At 43.1% G+C, this 17,870-nt stretch overlaps 1 protein-coding gene across 5 annotated transcripts in view; it reads left to right on the top strand.

Moving 5' to 3' along the window:
* The window catches only part of LOC146206173 (uncharacterized), a 107,987-nt gene that overhangs the window by 60,397 nt on the left and 29,720 nt on the right, over positions 1–17,870 (top strand). The window contains exons 9-11 of one of the 5 annotated variants that reach the window (XM_084590803.1): positions 4,162–4,314; positions 8,424–8,543; positions 9,330–17,661. The exons of 2 other annotated variants lie outside the window; for them this stretch is intronic. In XM_084590803.1, the coding sequence (XP_084446929.1) occupies positions 4,162–4,314; positions 8,424–8,543; positions 9,330–9,461 (405 nt within the window). In that variant the 3' untranslated portion in view covers positions 9,462–17,661. Of the gene's footprint in view, positions 1–4,158; positions 4,315–8,423; positions 8,544–9,329; positions 17,662–17,870 lie in introns of those variants that run through there. 2 more of the 5 variants (XM_084590802.1, XM_084590804.1) reach the window with 2 other exon arrangements.

Below are 17,870 nucleotides of genomic sequence, written 5' to 3'. Positions count from 1 at the left end.
GGAAAAAATTATTCAGGTGATTGAAAAAAATCATCATGCAGCAAAACATGGTGGTAAACTTTATGGAAAAGAGCCAAGCGGGTTAGTTTGCGAGGATGTGATAACATATCAAGTTCGGCGCGAGCCTTTAGTGCGGCGATGCTAGTATGGACGAGAATAATCCGAAAAGATGAATCTAACAGCACGTTTTTGCAATGATTCCAACTCATCTATAAGGTGGGCTTGATCTGGGTCCCAGATGGCCGACGCATATTCAATTTTAGGCCGTATTAAGGTAACGTATGCTAGTTTTTTTAGTTGAAAAGGTGCTTGTTTAAGGTTACGGTTTAGAAGACCAAATGAGTGGTTAGCAGCTGCCAGAGTTTGGTTAAGATGGCAATTCCATTAGACTGAAGATGTAGTCCCAAATACTTGTAGGAAGTAGAAAGTTCAACCGGGCTATTAAGGAGAGTGTAAAATGTCTCGATGCAGCATGACTTGCGAGTGAGAGAGACAAGTTTTATTTTAGAAGAATTAAGTGGTCATTAACCAAGATGAACACCAGTTGCTAATAGAATCTAAGTTAGTTTGCAAAGATTGACGGTCAGAGTCATTAGTGATGTTACGGTATATAACACAATCATCAGCGAATAATCTGATTTTGGATGATACGCAAGTGGGTAAGTCATTCGTGAAGATTAGAAAAAGTAAAGGTCCCAGAACACTTCCCCGGGGAACACCGAACAAAACAGGTGAGGAGGAAGCAAGATGATTATTGACAAAACTGAACCGATATCGACATGCAAGAAATGCCTTAACCCAGGCGTCTGTGATTGGGGACCCTTTTGAAGGCTTTAGAAAAGTCAAGGAATAGCGCATCGACTTGTTTGCCTGCGTCCACTGATGAAAGAAGGTCGTGAGTGAATCCAGAAAGTTGAGTGTCACGTGAGGAACTCTTTCGAAATCCATGCTGGTATTTAACCCTTTTGCTGTCGGGCGTTTCTGGCACTGACGCACCCCCAGTGTAGGATTAGTTTCAGGGAACGAGCGTATCAGGGAACCAGCATAGCGATTTACTTGCGATTTACTTTTTATTATGATTGCTATACAAATAACATAGCCAACGAAATATGCACATTTCAGTGTTCTGCTGGTGTTGGTAATTAACATCATCATCATTATCAGCCTGATTATAAATTAGATAATCGAGGATAATATAAGAAAAAAAACTGCTCAATACTTCTTGAGAGACTGAATCCGAGCTCTACTCGTATTTATAATCAAAAGGGCCATTGCTCCAGTTCGCAGTCGAAAGTCCCGCGCGGTCAGCTATCCAAAAGCAGCCACGCGCACGGAGAGTGCACTTTCGGTGGCCCGCACAAAGAAGATAGATGGCACATTGTGAAATCAAGATGACATAGGGAGGTAGTCTAAAACAACCTCCTTTGCTGCTGCTAGCTGCAAGCAAGGGCGCGGGAAGAGAGAGCGAAAGCAGCGATTGAGTCATGTGTCGACCTATTGGAGAGACAACGCTGAACGTAAGGTGTCCTAACAGACACCCCACAGAATAAAAATGAAAACCTGCAGACCTGCGGCAGACAGAACAACCCTTGAACCCGTAGCCCCATGCACGCGCCGTATGATCCCTTAGCATGATAGAGTAGCGCGGAGCGACCGCGCCTCCCAGCAAAGGTGGCGGGGGTGGGTGCGGTCGCTCCATACTCTTCAGTATATATGTACCAACACAACGCGGGGCGAAAATATGAACTTGTAAAAAGATTTAATAGATGGCGCAGCCTGTCCAAGTGTGCTAGCTTCGCGCTCAGGCACACAGTTTTGAATGAACGATAGAGAATGTACCGGTACGTTGGTGACACTGTGGGGGCGAAAGCACGAAAATGCACCTGTACGTTAGTGACAGCGAAAGGGTTAAATATGATGATGTGGTGCTCAAGATGGCTGATAATATTAGTGTAAACACGTTCCATGAACTTAAATACGGAGCTAGCTAAGGATATAGGACGATAGTTGAGAGGATTAGAGTGGTAACCAGATTTGAATATGGGTATAACTTCAGCTACGCACCAGTCTCTAGGAATCAATCCAGATGATAATGATTGAGAAAAGAGTGATGACAATACTGGATAAATGCTCTCAGATGTTTTTAAGAATCTTGTTGTTAAAAATCAGTGCTAGAAGTTAGTTTAACAATATTCAGGAGGGATATTTAATAACTATTTGGGGTATAGAAACGTCAAGAAATGGATCTAGGCTGGGAGCTGAAGTGACGCCCTCAAAAGTAAATACAGGTAAGGATGCAGAAACATCTGTGAACATTCGAATGCAGGAATTGAACTGTTATTCGAGTTATTAAGGATATCAGAACTGCGGGGATTGATAACGCGCCAAAATCTTCGTGGGTTATTTGTAATGATTGTTGGCAAAACATTGCTGAAGAAGTCCCTGCGGGCTTTTGTTTTAGTAAAACTTGATATTCTTGATTGCTTTGCTTATACCTGTTAAGTGAATGAGTAGTTCTATGCACTTAAGCTTGTCTGTACTGACTTTTTTTTCTTATTATTAGCTCTCCGAAGCCCGTGATCAAACCAGAGTACACTTAGGTTGCTGTTTATCGATATAAGTGGCACTTACTGATGAGGTTAGTAAGTGTAGTTTTGAACGTCCAGTTCTCCTCAACATAATGAGAGGGCCAATCAGAAAGGTATTGCACTGAGAAGGTGGCTAATTTGGAGTTCATTTTGGGAAAGTTAGCCCTGTTGTAACATTGGATCTTTTTTGGAACAGTTTCTCTTTCGCTGAACAGATAGTTGATGTGCCCGGTGATAATGTCATGATGGGAAAGCCCTTCATAATAAACGACATCTGAGCAAATATTTAGGTCACTGGTAAGGATGAGGTCCAGAATGTTTAAGGAATGCGCCGATGACCGAGTAGGTTTAGAAATAATTGGACATAACGAAAAGTCAAGGCACGTCTGTATGAAGGCATGAGCTTCTTCCGAAAATGTGCACACACTTCACCTAATAGGTGATGCAATTCTTCAGCAAAACTGTCACACATGTTAGGAGGTCGGTAAAACACTCCAAATATAAAGTTAGTCATGCTGCATTTAAAAAAAAACAAGCACACATTCAATGATAGCAACAGTAGCACTTAGTACTAGTTTCAGCGTGCCATAGCAGCTGCCAGCAAGTGAGTGTCTCAGAGTGCATGATATTCAAAGCAGATGCTTATGACATCTACAGTTGGGTTGTCGTTGCTTTGTTATTAATCTGGAATGAACACATACATTAGTAGTGCAACTACAAAAGTTGCTGTTTTCAAAATAAACTTGTTTAGGATGTATTTAGGTGCCAGAAGAGGTGATGCAGAACCTAAGGGACAAGAGAGAAAAGCATCACATAGTCACACATCATGACCTAAATAGAGTAGTTCAATGGAACCGGAGTTGCAGGTTATGCAGCTATGTGTGTGTGTTCAGTCATTCTTTTGTGTTTTTTTGTAATGACTGACCTGTTCCTTTTAAATTGTGCCAAATATGTTCCTGGCAATCTTGAAGGCTGCTGGCGCATCCAATTTTTTGTCGCGCTTGACACATCGAGTAAGCTGCAGTTTGCCCAGAAGTGGTAAGGCTTTTTGCTGCCGTCCGTCATCTTGACCACTCGACACATGCCCTTGTAGGATGGAGTGCCTGGAAGCAGTTAACACTGACATACGAACGGCTGATATTGGGGAAGCATAACTAGAGTGTGCAATGCCCTAGTTCTGCTGCTGTTACCATTGTGAAGGCAGTTTACGCAGAGAATGTGCCTCCTTTTTCATACCCACTGAAAATTGTAAATTGCTCCTCAAGGCAGTTATTTAGAAGCCTACCAATCTAGTGTGTACGAGTTGCTTTGTACCTGATAGGTAGTAAATGAATGTTGTGAGTAGTTACGGAAAGGGAAGTCATTTAATGATCCTCCTGCTACCAGCATCCATTTCTTTGTACAGGATACAACAGACAGGTGTGGTTGCACCCTTTTGGTGGGGGCTTGTGTGAAGAGTTTTTGTTGCCGTTTTGTGCTGCTGAAATGAGAATTTTTCCGGGAGACAGAGCCCCTCATAGAAGCAGACCGGGACGCTGTTCATTCCGGTGATTTCTTTGTGGTTACGCAGCAGCAGACTCAAGCTCAAAAGCCACCCTACTACCATGGAGACATAATCTACTATAACACACAAAGCCAGCAGCACAAGCAGCGGCCCACACCTCCTCGGAGGCCAAAAGCAGCCATTCCCATTGTGCCTCCTCCAGAGTCCCATGGCACAGTGCAGGTTGGTGCAGCACCCAGCTGTAACCACACTGCCTGCACACATTGCACTGCACGCCTGCTTTGCACTTGGTGTGCATGGGTAGTTTCCTGCTTGGTGGCTGCACATATAAGGGGCACCATTTAGGCTGCATGTGTCCTCCGTAGTGTCCACTTGTTGTAGTTTACTTTCGTTTCTTTCTGCTCAAGCTAAGAATTGGTGAAGGTGCTTTTTGCCCCTGGCTTGCAAGCATGTTCTGACTCCAGGTAAGCTATCTGCTTTTTTGTTGCTTGCTTCGTGTGCCATCTTTGCATGAACCTCACTAAAAAAGGACTTTGCTTGTAGCAGCTCAGATGGGATGATTTCTTTCCTTTTAGAGAATACCGATCAAGCACTGTGGAGGCTATGCTAAGTGGAGTGAAGAAGGTACTATGATATAAATAAAAGCCATGTGCTGGAGTATCGGAAAGGACTAGGAGGAGGTCAAATAGACTATTGCTTCTTGTTTTTGCTACAGTTTCTCTGCCTATACAAATGTTCTAATAAGGGACGTAGTTGGGCCTTGAAAACTCTTTTTATAAATGATGTCACAGTTGTGAAATTTTCAGGGAGCGTGTTTTTTGTATGCTGATAAATTTAATGTAATTTAATATGATTTAATTTTATGTAAAACAATTCCTTGAGTACTTGTACAATATGTATAAAGGCTTTTGTGGAGAGCTTGTAAGACATCTGCTGCGAGCAGCTTGATAAAATGCACGCCATTAGTTTCTCTCGATGCCAAAGAATGCATTAAGAGCTTATCACCCTACCTATGATAGGACTTGAGTTACAGAATATTGAAGCTGCCACTTCAGAAACAGAAATACAGAAATTTTCTTCGCATTTCTACAGTGGCAACTTCAAGACTCTTCATACAAGCTTACATAGCATATTTAGTAAATGGTCAAGAAGAATCTTTACGTAAAGTTCCCGACCATTTAGAAATTGGGATTTCAGTAATTGTTTTTTTCTTTTAGGACCGAACTTTGCTCTCAAATGCATAGGTAAAGCAAATGACCATTTATATTTCTGTGAATTCAGTAATGATGTCACAGCTACACCTTTGTGCAATTGGCTGCTGTGCACAGAATAGCTTGCAACAGATACAGTAGAATCTCGATGATACGAATTCCAAGGGAGCACGCAAAATATTCATATCATCCCGAATTCGTATGATCCAAAACAAGTCAACTTCCACATGGGAATGAATTGAAAACTACTTGCGGCCGAAAAAGTCCGTAATGCTTGTCTGCACTTTTTTTGCTGTTGATGTCGCGGACAAGCTCCGCCTGAAAGGCATAAAACCGTGCCGCGGTTTCGTCGCTCACGCTGCCTGCACTTACGGTGCGGCGCAGAACGTCCAAAGCGTGAAGAGTATCTGTTGTTGACGGCGGCTGATCACACTCGTTGTCAGCGTCACCATCGCTGTTCGGTTCATTTTCGCGATCATTCGCTTCGTTGACCAAGTCTTCAATAGACCTCAGCCCACAGGTCGCGACGTTGTCTTCCGCGGTAACGAAGTCTCGGGCCGAAGCTTCAGTTTCCAGATTGTCCCAGCCATCAATCTGGGGTCTTCATCTGGCTCTTGACAATCTCCTGCCGAAGCCACATCAAGTCCGATGGCACATCCGCACTTTCTAAAACAGTTCGAGATTGTGTCTGAAGTTACACTATCCCACAACATGGCTAGGAAGTGCAAAGCATCTAAGAGACTGATCCGGAAGTTTGCTTCTTTACGGTCAATTTTCGCCAGCAGACGCCTCACTAGAAGTCCTTTGAAATGATGTTTCACATTTCTAATTATCCCAGCGTCCAGTGGCTGAAGATAGCTGGTAGTGTTCGCCGGCAGGAACCTGACTCACGTTATTGAATGTCATTTCCTTTGGGTGGGCAGAGCACTGGTCCACGAAAAGCAAAATTTTCTGGTTTCTTGACGCCATTTTCCGATCAAGGCTTGTCAAGAACTCGCGGAAAAAATCTCCAGTCATCCACGCCTTTCGATTACCTTTGCAAAAGACAGGCAAACGCTCCGCCGATTGGAAACACCTCGGTTTCTTCGACTTACCGATGACGGTAAGCTGGAGTTTCTCGGATCCATCCGAGTTGCAGCAAAAGAGTACTGTTACTCTCTCCTTGCTTTTCTGGCCGCTCTGGCATGCCTGACCTTTTACGCCCAAACTTCTTTCCGGTTGAAGGTTGAAAAGGAGGCCCGCCTCGTCGGCATTAAATATGTCGCGTGGCGCGTACTCCGAAATCAGTGCCGGCAGCGTGTTCAGCCACACATCTTCAGCGGACTGGTCCACTTTCTTGCCTTCACCTGAGACGACCCGGTAGACAAGTCCGTGCCGCTCCTTAAACCGGTGCAGCCATCCCCCAGACACTTGGAAATTTTCAATTCTAAGCGAAAGCGCGACGGTGTCGGGTTTTTCACGTAGCACTTTGCCGTTCATGTTGACGCCGGCCGCTGTCACTTCATGGAACCAAGTCAGCAGAACCTCTTCCAGCTTGACATGGGTCGTTGTTTTAGCCTGCTTCACGTTCGCACCGAAGTGCTGCACATTCTTCAAGATGGCATCTCGCTGCCCAACAATGGTGCAGAGCGTCGACGGTGCCAACCCTAGCTCTTTTGCTAAGTCGACACGCTTCTTCTTAGGGTTTTCGTCAACCCTCTTCAGCACTTCAAGCTTTTCCTTAAAAGAAAGGGCTTTACGCTTCCGCAACATTTCGGCAGCAGCGAACGCTTGCGTCTTTCTAACATTCGGGCACTTCACGTCACAGCGAACGACAGAAAGAAGCGGCGAACGGAGAACTACCAAGGTGAACTACTGCAGGGGCAGCCAGCGTCACAGGCCTCCTGGGAACAGCCGGCGAGACAACTTTTCGATAGACCAATGAGCTGCCAGCGAATGAGTGACGTACATGACTGGGCACGTGCCTCGCCTTGGCCGTCCTTGTCTAGTGCTCGTCGGTTTGCTACGAAAGGGAAGTGGGGGTAGGGTGCCTGGGGGGGTGAGGGGGGTTGGAGAGGCAGCGGCCGCGGTGGGTACTCTCTCCCCCTGTGAGCTTTTGTGCTGAGCTGCTCGGTGGCTTTATGCATTTGTACAACGTTCGTTCGTGTCATTCGCGGCGGGGGGCCTTTCCGAGAATGACGCGTCAACCGTCGGCAAGCATCTTGACACATGGTTCTTGCACCCGCCCACTCGTCAGAAAATTGTGTGTTTCCATAGATTAATAAGCTTTTAACTGATCTTGCGTCACAAAACCTGTTCTGTGCACAAAAAAAAGTTACCAATACCAAGTTCATTGCACATATAGCAAGTCACAAGAATCATTTGGCCGCCCTTTTATACCTTGCAAGGAACTCAACAATGTGCACAATGCAGGGAATGGCTACCTAGGCATCCTTTACAGGAACTTTGCTATTGAATCTGACTAGTCCTACTTGGCATAGCTGAAAAGGGTAAGCAGGAACATCAATAAGCTAATATGGAAATTATTGAAGCAGCAGAAATCGTATGGTCAAAGGATACACGCTTTAATAGCCCTTTTCAGCCCAAGCAGTAAAATGTTTATTGGGAAAGTCCGTGCTCGTTTCATGTGTGTCTGCCTTTCATCCCTGTGTCATCGCTCAAGAGTTCACGTTGTAGGTCAGGTTCTCTGTCCTTTTAGCCTCAGGAAATGCCATTGACTTCTATGTCGTGGCTTGTCTTTCCTTTCCTTTCTTTTCTTTTTGCTTAATATGGATGCAAAAAAAGAGCAAGCAGCAGATGCACAAGCTCTCAGAAAAATGCTTATATCTTTTTATAATGAATGATTGAAAAGTGGAACACTGCTGCAACCAATCGCAACACAATTGGCCCCAAAATAGATTTGGTAAAGGAAAGGCGACGTTTGAAGAATGCGTGGATTATGGTGCTTGGGGAGCGTGAAGGGCAATCCACGAATTCTAAGGGCTCCACAAAACTTGGTTTTAAAACCCCTGCTTTAAGTGGTCAGGTCTGTCGAGATAGTATTGGCACTAACCAAACTGCTTTAGTAGGGCTCAAAATTACTTGAAGGATGGCAAAGGTTTAAATCTGGCTTTATTGCAGGCATCTGATAAATGCCTTGGTTTAAAAGCCGTGGCCATGAAGTCTTTCCATATACCAGTCAGCTCTCCAAAAGGTATCTGGGAGGCACCATCAATCAAACCTCTGAGTTGTACTGACATGGTATGATTTTCTCCAGAATTGTCTCCTGCTTTATTTAGATCTATTGTCTTCAAAAATGCTGAAATATGTGGGCAAACAATTGTTAGTATGTATATGCTTGTCATCTGGCCAAAGCCAATATGATCTAAAGTTTTGCTTCAGATATTTGAAGTTATTGGTCATACCTTTACAATGAACTGCCAGTTTTAAATTATATGGGATCATTCTGACACTGATGTATTGTGCGAGAGCTGCTTTATCAGTTTTTTTGTGTTGCAAGAAAGTGAAAGGAAGGCAAAAAGGTTTAGACTTTGAGCACATGGTGGCCACGTGAAACTCTGCATTAGTATCAAGTGTTCTTAGAGTTAACGTTAGATCAAAAGAATGCTGCAACTCATCCCCTGTGATACCATCTGTGCTGCTAAAGATGAGCATCCTTGATTATTTTTGGAATGACAGTGCATGACTGTTTATGTAAGTTAGAACATAGTAAGGACAGCAGTGGTTGTGAGCTACAAAAATATGTAATATGTAAGAACAATATGTAATAGACAAAAGGAGTGCTTTAGAATACCGTAACGGTTTTCCTTGGTAAATCTTTGATTACTGTTGTTTTCTGCTTGCTTACTTACTTCTTAGCTGTCATAAAAAATCTTTCCTTTCCTTTCTTTTTTCTTTTTGCTTAATAACTCAACTGCACATCCTTGCATGTAATATTTGCAGGTAGCATATTTTGCATTTCACAGTGTATGAGTTTGTGCTCCTTTTGTCCAATTTGGTGACTTCGCATTCTGCCTCTGATTATAGGAGGGCACTTCCGAAGCAGACAGCTCTGCATCTCACCAGAGCAAGTCGGATGAAGAACCTGATGACAGTGGAGTCACAGAACAAACTCTACAGGAAGGCCAGGCAGCACAGCAAGCTGTTGAAGGGTTGTAGCAAAGCGCGTGTCATTATTGCCCCAAAGTGCCACACTACTACTGCAGTGTATTCTTTGCACACAGCTTCCTAAGACGGGCTCTGCTTCTGTGTTATTGGACATGGTACCCTATCTCAGTTAATTGAAAAGGAGGTGTGTCATTGGGTACATTCTCGGGGGGGGGTAAAACGAACGCCGGACAGCTGTCTGCAAGTAGTCCCGATGATAATCAAATGTACCCATTGATGGCATTAAGGAGAAGAGGTCTATTTGCAATATATGAGGTGCACTCATACAAGGCGAAGGGGTCAAAAGGTTGTCTTTTTTTTTTTTTTTATGTGTAGTTGTTGCTTGTACTGGCAGCTTCCATATGAATTTTTATCAGAATGCTGTGTGGTAATCTATGAAGGCATTATTTTGTTGATATGTAGATAACTCCTGGAAAGATGGTACTTGCTCGAAGGTTGAAGTGTCAAAACACTGAATGCCATGCAAGTATAACGGAGTTATTGTGTTATACTTAACTCATGCACTTTATGAAAGCTTAACTTATTATGCAGTCATCATTTTTTCTTCTTTTATGTGCTTGGTGCCTCTTCTTGTATTTTACCCTTTTTTTTGGTATAGATTTGGCAAGCACAGTAAAATCTTGTTAATTGAACTCCCGTTAATATGCAATTTCAAATAAGTCATATAGCTGGCATGAAACACCAATGTTAACCATGATGCGAAATGCTTGGTAATTTGTATGTTGCTGAGTTTCTACAAATTACTTCAGATGGTCTCCTGAAGGTATGCCCATGTGAAGGTATGCCTGGTGCGGCAACAACTGTCAAATATTTCAGCCCAAGTCTGAATTGCATGATGTTCGCAATGGCAGGCATAATAAAAACTGAAAAACGCCCATTGCCAATCTGATTAGTTATTCAGCTTTTCCACCAGCCTGCAGTGTCTGCGGCTACCAGCTGTGCTTAAGTTGTTCTCCGTATTGAAAGCTAATTGATGCTTTGCTGGTCTTTTACGGTGCTAGCTGTATTAGGTTAATTTCCCCTACTTTCATGTTGTCGTCATTGTCCTCCTGTTTGTTTGCTCCGTTCTAAAGCAAGATAACTATATGCACTTTTATGGCTCGGGTGCGTGGCCACTCTGCTCTGGTCCACCAATGAAGGCCAACTTGGGTAGCTAAATTCAAACCACAGGCTCTCACCCAGACCTTGGGAAGCTGATTTGTTTGTCCTGGCACGAGTTTGAAACCCAGTCGCGCTAGTGCTTTTGAAGTGAAAGCTTCACTACCCTAGGTAAAGCCGATCTTCGCGTGGTAAATTTGACCTTCAAGTGACCTTGACCTAATTGTGAAAGGAAATCTGCAGTATCGCACATTTTTTATGGACGCCTAATGTCACGGGTACTGTGCCTTTCTTACAAAGCAATTTTGAAGTGAAAGCTTCACTATGCTAAGCAGAACCGGTCTTTGTGTAACACTAAATTTGACCTGCAAGTGACCTTGACCTAATTAAGTTTGGGTGCAATAATAGAGTTGAATGTTGTGCTAGTTGGTCACACATCTCTTGGAAGAAGGCAGCAGAGCAGGTAACAAAACAGCATAAGAAACACACACAAACACAAGGATAACACTGCATTGTCCTTGTGTTTGTGTGTGCTTATGCTTTGTTTTGTTACCTGCTCTGCTGCCTTCTTCAAGGGAAGTTTGAGTGGCCGCACAAAAGTATACTGCGGCTTTCTTTCTCTAAAACCTAACTTAAATGGAGAGGCAGCCCTGTGCTGTGCGATGCCAGCGCGCGAAAGGCCCTCAGCGGCAGAAATTAGTTCGTAGCCCTTCACTACGAGACCTCTCTCTCTCTTTCCATTTCACCTTCCTCTCTTCCCTTAAGTCTGATAAGTACTGCACCTTTCCTTTCTTATAAACCAGTGTACAATTTACAAGAAAAAATATGAAAACATGACCTGGTTAGGTGTAGGAGCCCACCATTCTGTGGTGACCATCTAGAGTCCTCCACTACGGTGTCCCTCATACATAGCCTGAGTCGCTTTGGGATGTTAAACCCCACAAACCAAACCAAACGTTTAAGGTATGTTGCTTTCCCCGAAACGTAAGAAAAATTATGACAAAAAACCATGCATTTCAAAGGTGGTGCTAAAGAGGCTATCGCTGCTACACTCAGCTTTTGCTCTGTCCCTAGGTTTAAGCCATGCTAATACCCCCACAATTCTTTCTCTATTGGCACAGTGCGCGACTGCTGTGGCAGCCGTCACAACCTTTGCTGTGGCTCACAAGCTGTGCCAACAAGAGGAGGGGGAAGTGAGAGGGGGGGGGGGGAGGTGTTGGAGGCTCTATGGCCAGGCTAGAAGAGTGCAAGTTGCTGTGCCTGCGGAGGCATCTGCCTTCTTCACACATGTTCCCGCTCTCGGTTTGCCCACCACTGTTGCTCGGGGAAATGAACTCCGTCCCCACTACCTATGCATGAGCTGTCAGTGCCGGACTTGTGCGGGCAACCCTGTAGCAGCAACTACTCGCCCCATATCTTTCAAGCATGAAATGTTTTGAGCCCTTGTTGGTGCTTAGTTTGACGTGACGTCAAGCCGAAACCGAGAACCAACACTTTGGCACTGAAACCTGACCATTCGAGCGCCGAATGATATTTAACGACTCATTCTCCACTCTCTAATGTCTCATACAAGAGCCACAATATGTCCCAGAAAATGTGTCCACATCCCAAAATTTAACACTCTTGACCCCCGAATTTGACTAAAACTAGTATCTAACCTAGTAATTGTATGGTCAACGCAGTGGTGACTTCCGAACTTAAGTGGGACCACCAAAATTTATCCCTCTGGACCCTCGGAATTAGATATCTGCATTTGATGAAAATTTTTGCCGGTTTACTCTTTGTATTAATGAATCTTAGCCTGTTTTGTTTTAGTACTTTTTTTATTTCTTTTTTTTTTTTTTTTTGAGTTCACTGGTGGCATCATCATGGATTGTATAATGGTTTTATCTTTATTTAGGTTTTGACTGCTTTTGCTTCACTGTTTTTACCACTTTCACCTCTTTTATTATTCGTTTTAATGTTTTTGACACCGCCCGTAGACCACACTGTTAGTCATGCAATTTCTACTTGATCACCCTTTGTGCATTATGCAGTGATGCTCTCTTCTCTTCCTCTCTTTTTCGCTCTTTAAAGACATTAAATGGCTTCATAATGCTTTTCCAACCCCTCCTCCCCCTCTGTAGTCACATGGTCTGCATTCTTGGCTTATATTATGCTTGATTTTCCTGATAGCGCCCATCCGGTCTTTTTGGGTTCGTTTGTCTCCATTTTTTGTGCTGGTCTTTAATGTACCATGTATGAACCAACTGGCCAAAACAGCAATTTTAATTGATTGATTGATTGATTGTCTAAATTGCTGTCCAACATAATGTGATAGGCACACTCAGTCATCATCTGCCTGACTATACCCACTGCTGGCGAAGGCCTCTCTCATATTCCTCCAAATAACCTGGCCCTGTGCTAGCTGCATCCGCTTGACCCCTGCGAACGGCTTAACCTCATCCACCCACCTAACTTTCTGCTGCCCCCTGCTACGCTTTCCTTCCCTTGGAATCCAGTTTGTTACCCTAAGCGACCATCGGTTATCCTCTCTTCGCACAACATGTCCTGCCCATGTCCATTTCTTTTTCTTGATTTCCACTAGAAAGTCAGTAACTTCAGTTATTTCTCTGATCCACTCTGCACGCTTCCTATTTCTTAACTTTACCTCTACCATTTTTCGTTCCATAGCCCTCTGCGTTATCCTCAACTTAAGTAGAACCCTCTTCGTTAGCTTCCACGTTTCAGCCCCTAGGTGAGTAAGGTAAGATGCAACTGTTGTATATTTTCCTCTTGAGTGATGTTGGTAAGCTGCTAGTCATAATCTGTGTCCTTGTTATTTCCCTTTCATGATTTGGATATGTGGTTATCACACTCAGTGGTGACTCACAAGTTTAGGTGGGGCATCTCCAAATTTGGTATGCTTATGCATTCTCCTTACGTGGGAGCAATGGAGCCTGATGAGAGTTAGCAGCTTGTGGAAAGCAATCGCTTTGCGAGTTTTACACCACAGTAGAAGACTTGTTTACCCCCCCTGCCAACAGTGCCATTATTACACAGCCACTCACGAAGGTGACAAGGCAGCCACAGAGTTGGTAACCATTTCATGCTTACATTTACTCTTGATTATGGAGGAGGCAGTATTTTTAAACATGAAATTGTCTTAGCTCCTGTTTCCGGCATCCTTGAGGTGACATCAAGGCGCAATTGAGAGACAGCATCCGCATACAGATTTCCCGTCATCCGGGTACCACGTCGTCGTCAGCCGGGCACCGAATTAGATTTAGCTTGAGACATTCTCCACTGCCTCATCTCGTGCACAGGACAGGCATGTGTCCCAGGAAGCGCCCGCAGCCCCAAAATTTGTCCTTTTGCACCCCCGAAATTTGACCTTATCTAGATGTGACCAAAATTGGTGTCTAACCTGATTTTAGTATGGCCAATCCAGTGGAGACCTCTGGGCCACCCCCAAAATTTGGCCATCTGGACCCTTTAAATATGGCTGTCTTAGTTTGACCAAAATTGTCCAACCTAATTTGAATATGGGCAACTCAGTGAAGCCTTCCAAATGTAGGTGGGTCACCTCTGAAATTTGACCCTCTAGACCCCTGATTTTTGATTGATCTGGATTTGGCCAAAATTGATGTCTAGCCTAATTTGAATATGGCCACCTCTGATGATTTGAAGTTTAGGTGGGCCACTCAATTTCGATTCCTGGACACCTAAAGTTTGACTTTATCTGAATTTGACTGAAATTAGTGTCCAGCCTAACTTGACCATGTTCAATTCAGTGGTGCCTTCCGTATTTAGGTGGGCTACCCCCGAACTTTGCCCACCGAACCCCCAAAATTTATTTTGGCCAAATTTCACCGAAATTGATGTCTAGCCTAATTTGTCTATAGTCGACTCATTGGTGCTTTCAAAATTTATTTGGGCTGCTCCTGAAACTTCAGAAATTTGATTTTGTTCAAAATTGCTTTCGAACCTAATACAACTATGGCAAACTCAGTGGTAACCTCCAAATTTAGGTATGACACCCCATTTTCAACATGCTCACTTATTCTTCACACGTGGGAGCAATGGAGCCTCGTAACAGGAGAGATGGGAAGGGTCTTATCGAAAGTGATCACTTTGCAAGTTATACACCACAGAAGAGGACTCCCAGACCTGCCGACGCCATTATGCGTCCGTCATGAAAATGACAAGGCCACCACAGAGCCTGTAACCATTTCACACTTTTATTGACTTTCTGTTACAGGAGAGGCAGTTTTTTTCTTTTCACTGTTACTTTTTGCTGCTTTTGAGTGTGTGCTATTGTAGTGCGGCATTTCAAAAGCGAAAGCAGTGCAGTCAGCTGCATTCACCACATGGATGCTCTGTTGGTTCTAAAATGCAATGTATTATGTTCCTCTTATGCGAGTTTTTTTTTAGAGTGATAGGTCTACTGCAGATACAAACTAAAAGAAGAAAAAAAGCCTCGTTTCTTGAACTTAACCTGCAAGCCCAGCCAAGGTCAAACTGGGACTTTACCTGCCTAGTATAGCATGCTGTGTTGAGCTGATGCATGACAAAGTGGCTAATTGACCTCTTTACTAAAAACATGTAGATTACTGTTGGATAGCTAATTGTGATTAAGTCAAACTTTGCTGTAATAAAGTTATATATCATTGAGTAGCTTATGTCGAGTAGAATTTAACTTAATTGATTTTAGTTAAGGCGAAAGCCTTTGATGGCTCATACTGTCGTGGACAAAGTGTGTCCCCCGCGTTCAAGTGTGGGATTGCAGATGGGAGGAATGAGAGACAAGATGAGACTTCTCAGGCTTTCGCATTTCACTACTTTAGAGTCTAAAGTCCCTTGTAATTGTATATATTACTTGCTGTTAATTGGTTAATTATGGTTAAAATTTAACTTCAGGCTTTTTTTTTTTTTTTTTTTTTTTTTTTTTTGTCTAACTTCTGCACAGCTCTGCCAAACACTCAGTACTCTGGATATGATGTGACAAATTCATTACGTCATCATACCGCCATGACGCATCGTTACATTGTTTTCTTAATGTGCACGGTCCAATGAGGGTGGAATGGGGGATTGCAGAAGCTCATCATATAGAGGAATTTGCCTTATGGAGGTTCATTACATAGAGGTTTACCTGTATAAAGTGATTGATTTCATGTAAAGAAAAATTTCCATATTTTAGTTGGGATTCAAACTCGTAATACTTAGGTCACCAGCCAAGCACAGTGACTTGGCTGAGGCGTGAGAGGTGGTGATGTGTGTATGCGGTATCGGCTTAATTGAAGTTCAGTAATGTGGGCAAATAATTGACTCTGAAGAGAAACCACTGAAGAGAACCATTAATGCTGTCATGTCATGCTCTTGAGACAGTGTTTGTCTCCCACATTTTCTCTAGACCATTCAGACCCGAGTCAACAGTTTTACTGTGCTGTGCTGTGCAGAAAGAATGGTTTTTGATGTTAAATGTTCACCTTGTTATGTGCTTGTCCTGTTTAGTGAGTGAGGACTTGCTCAAAGTGTACCCAAGAGTGCATTGACTTTTTGGCACCCCCTTATATTTGTAAAAGGTTTTGTAAAATAAATTTTATGCTCTACCAATAAGGTGGCACTGACAGCACATTTTTTGTATTGCTTTACATGCCAACTAGGTGCTGTCTATGTGAATTTTTGATGCTGGATTTTTACTCATGAGCTTAGTCATACACGAAATGGCCTTGAGGGTGATTTATAAAAAAAATAAGCAAAAATGCACATTGCAAGGTTGCACCAAAAGAAAAAAATGGAAATGGTGACATTCATTGAACGGCCAGAGCTTGTGTTGGGTTTTTAAGTGCAAGTTGTCGTTGTCAGCTGCAGAATTTTGTGCTAAGGTCTCATTTTCATTCTTCTTGGTTTTTTGCTTGATCTTGACACGTATTTAAATTCATAGTAATGTAACTAAATGTAAGCAGAAATTGCTTGCACAATACATACAATGCGTCTCTAGAACAGATAATCCGCGGTCTTGTTATGGGGACGACATTTGATGGACAGACAGGCACGTTAAATGTTCTCAAATCAATAACAATTGATGGAGTTGCCATTTGAGTGCTGCTACGCAGGCAGCATCAACAGCCATGAAGTCATTGGTCAGTCGAGTTGACCGAGCAGTGTGGAGCGTAAGTGAAATCTCGTTGTTCAAAAGAGGGACAGCATGTTTTCTTGAACACAATGCACTTGGAGCCGTTTGCTGCAAGATAACAGGAGAGCTTGTAATCGGTAAAAATTATATAATTTAATTTGGTTTAATTTTAAAAATGTCCCAGCTACAGAAACACTAATTGGATGTGCTGCCATTATCTGTGCTGCCAGTCACAAAAAAAAAGACACAAGACTGCTGCCTGCTTAGATTTGGATTAGCACTGAAACGAAAATGTTTTGTGAGAAAACGAAACTTGAAATAACGGTAAAATTTTGTTGAGATGATTTCCCAGTTCACACATTCAAAATCATGGGTGATAAGAATGTTCCATGCATTGACTCTTTCACTGTTTTTCTTCTGGGTAGATATGCTCCCGAATAACACTGTTTTCCAGCTTCTGCATTCAAAATACGCTTTGGTTGTATATAATATATTTAGTGACCAAATGCCTTTGTGTAAACATATGAATGGGGGATGAGCCTGGGGGCACTTGATATGGAAAGCTGGAAACCAGTCCTTGATGCCTTCTGTAGAGTGCCTATGTTCAGAAGGGTGAAGCATAAAAGCTAGGAACAAGGTTTCCTGTGGGGTGCAACATAAAGAGGGGAAATGCACTGGGGCAGACCACCTGATTTTAAGTGAGTTGTATACGAGCAAGCCAGGTCTGGAGAATGCAGCATTTAGGGAAAGAATCTGCAGCAGCTTCCCCACAGTGCATTGGTGCAAAGCGCCGTAGCATCTGAAATCAATGAAGAGTTGGCTATTTTTCTAATTGTTGTTAACGAACCTCCTGTGTTGCGGTGTTTTTTTCCTGTGGAAAGGACAATGCACTAGGAAAGGAGCTTTTGAGACATTTTGCTAAGGAATGATTATGAACATGATTACGAAGTTATCAATAAATGCCTGTGCACCTCATTCAACAGTCTTTCAACATTGAATAGTTTGGCTTGAATGTTTTCCTTTGCGACATTTCTTTTCTGCATTTACAAACGTCATATCAACAGTTTTACTTTGTCACACTCTTGATGGGCATATGAACTGCAGCCCAAATAAAGGGGTGAAGGAGGAGGTGAAGGGAGGCAGAGAAAAACATGCTGTGGTTTATTGCTCCGGCCGAATTACAG

The sequence above is a fragment of the Amblyomma maculatum genome, chromosome 1, assembly GCF_055883805.1.
Source record: "Amblyomma maculatum isolate TAMU_Amacu chromosome 1, ASM5588380v1, whole genome shotgun sequence".
Classification (NCBI taxonomy): Eukaryota; Metazoa; Arthropoda; class Arachnida; order Ixodida; family Ixodidae; genus Amblyomma; species Amblyomma maculatum.
The sequence above is the reverse complement of the archived record's forward strand: the minus strand, read 5'-3'. Positions and strand labels throughout refer to the sequence as shown.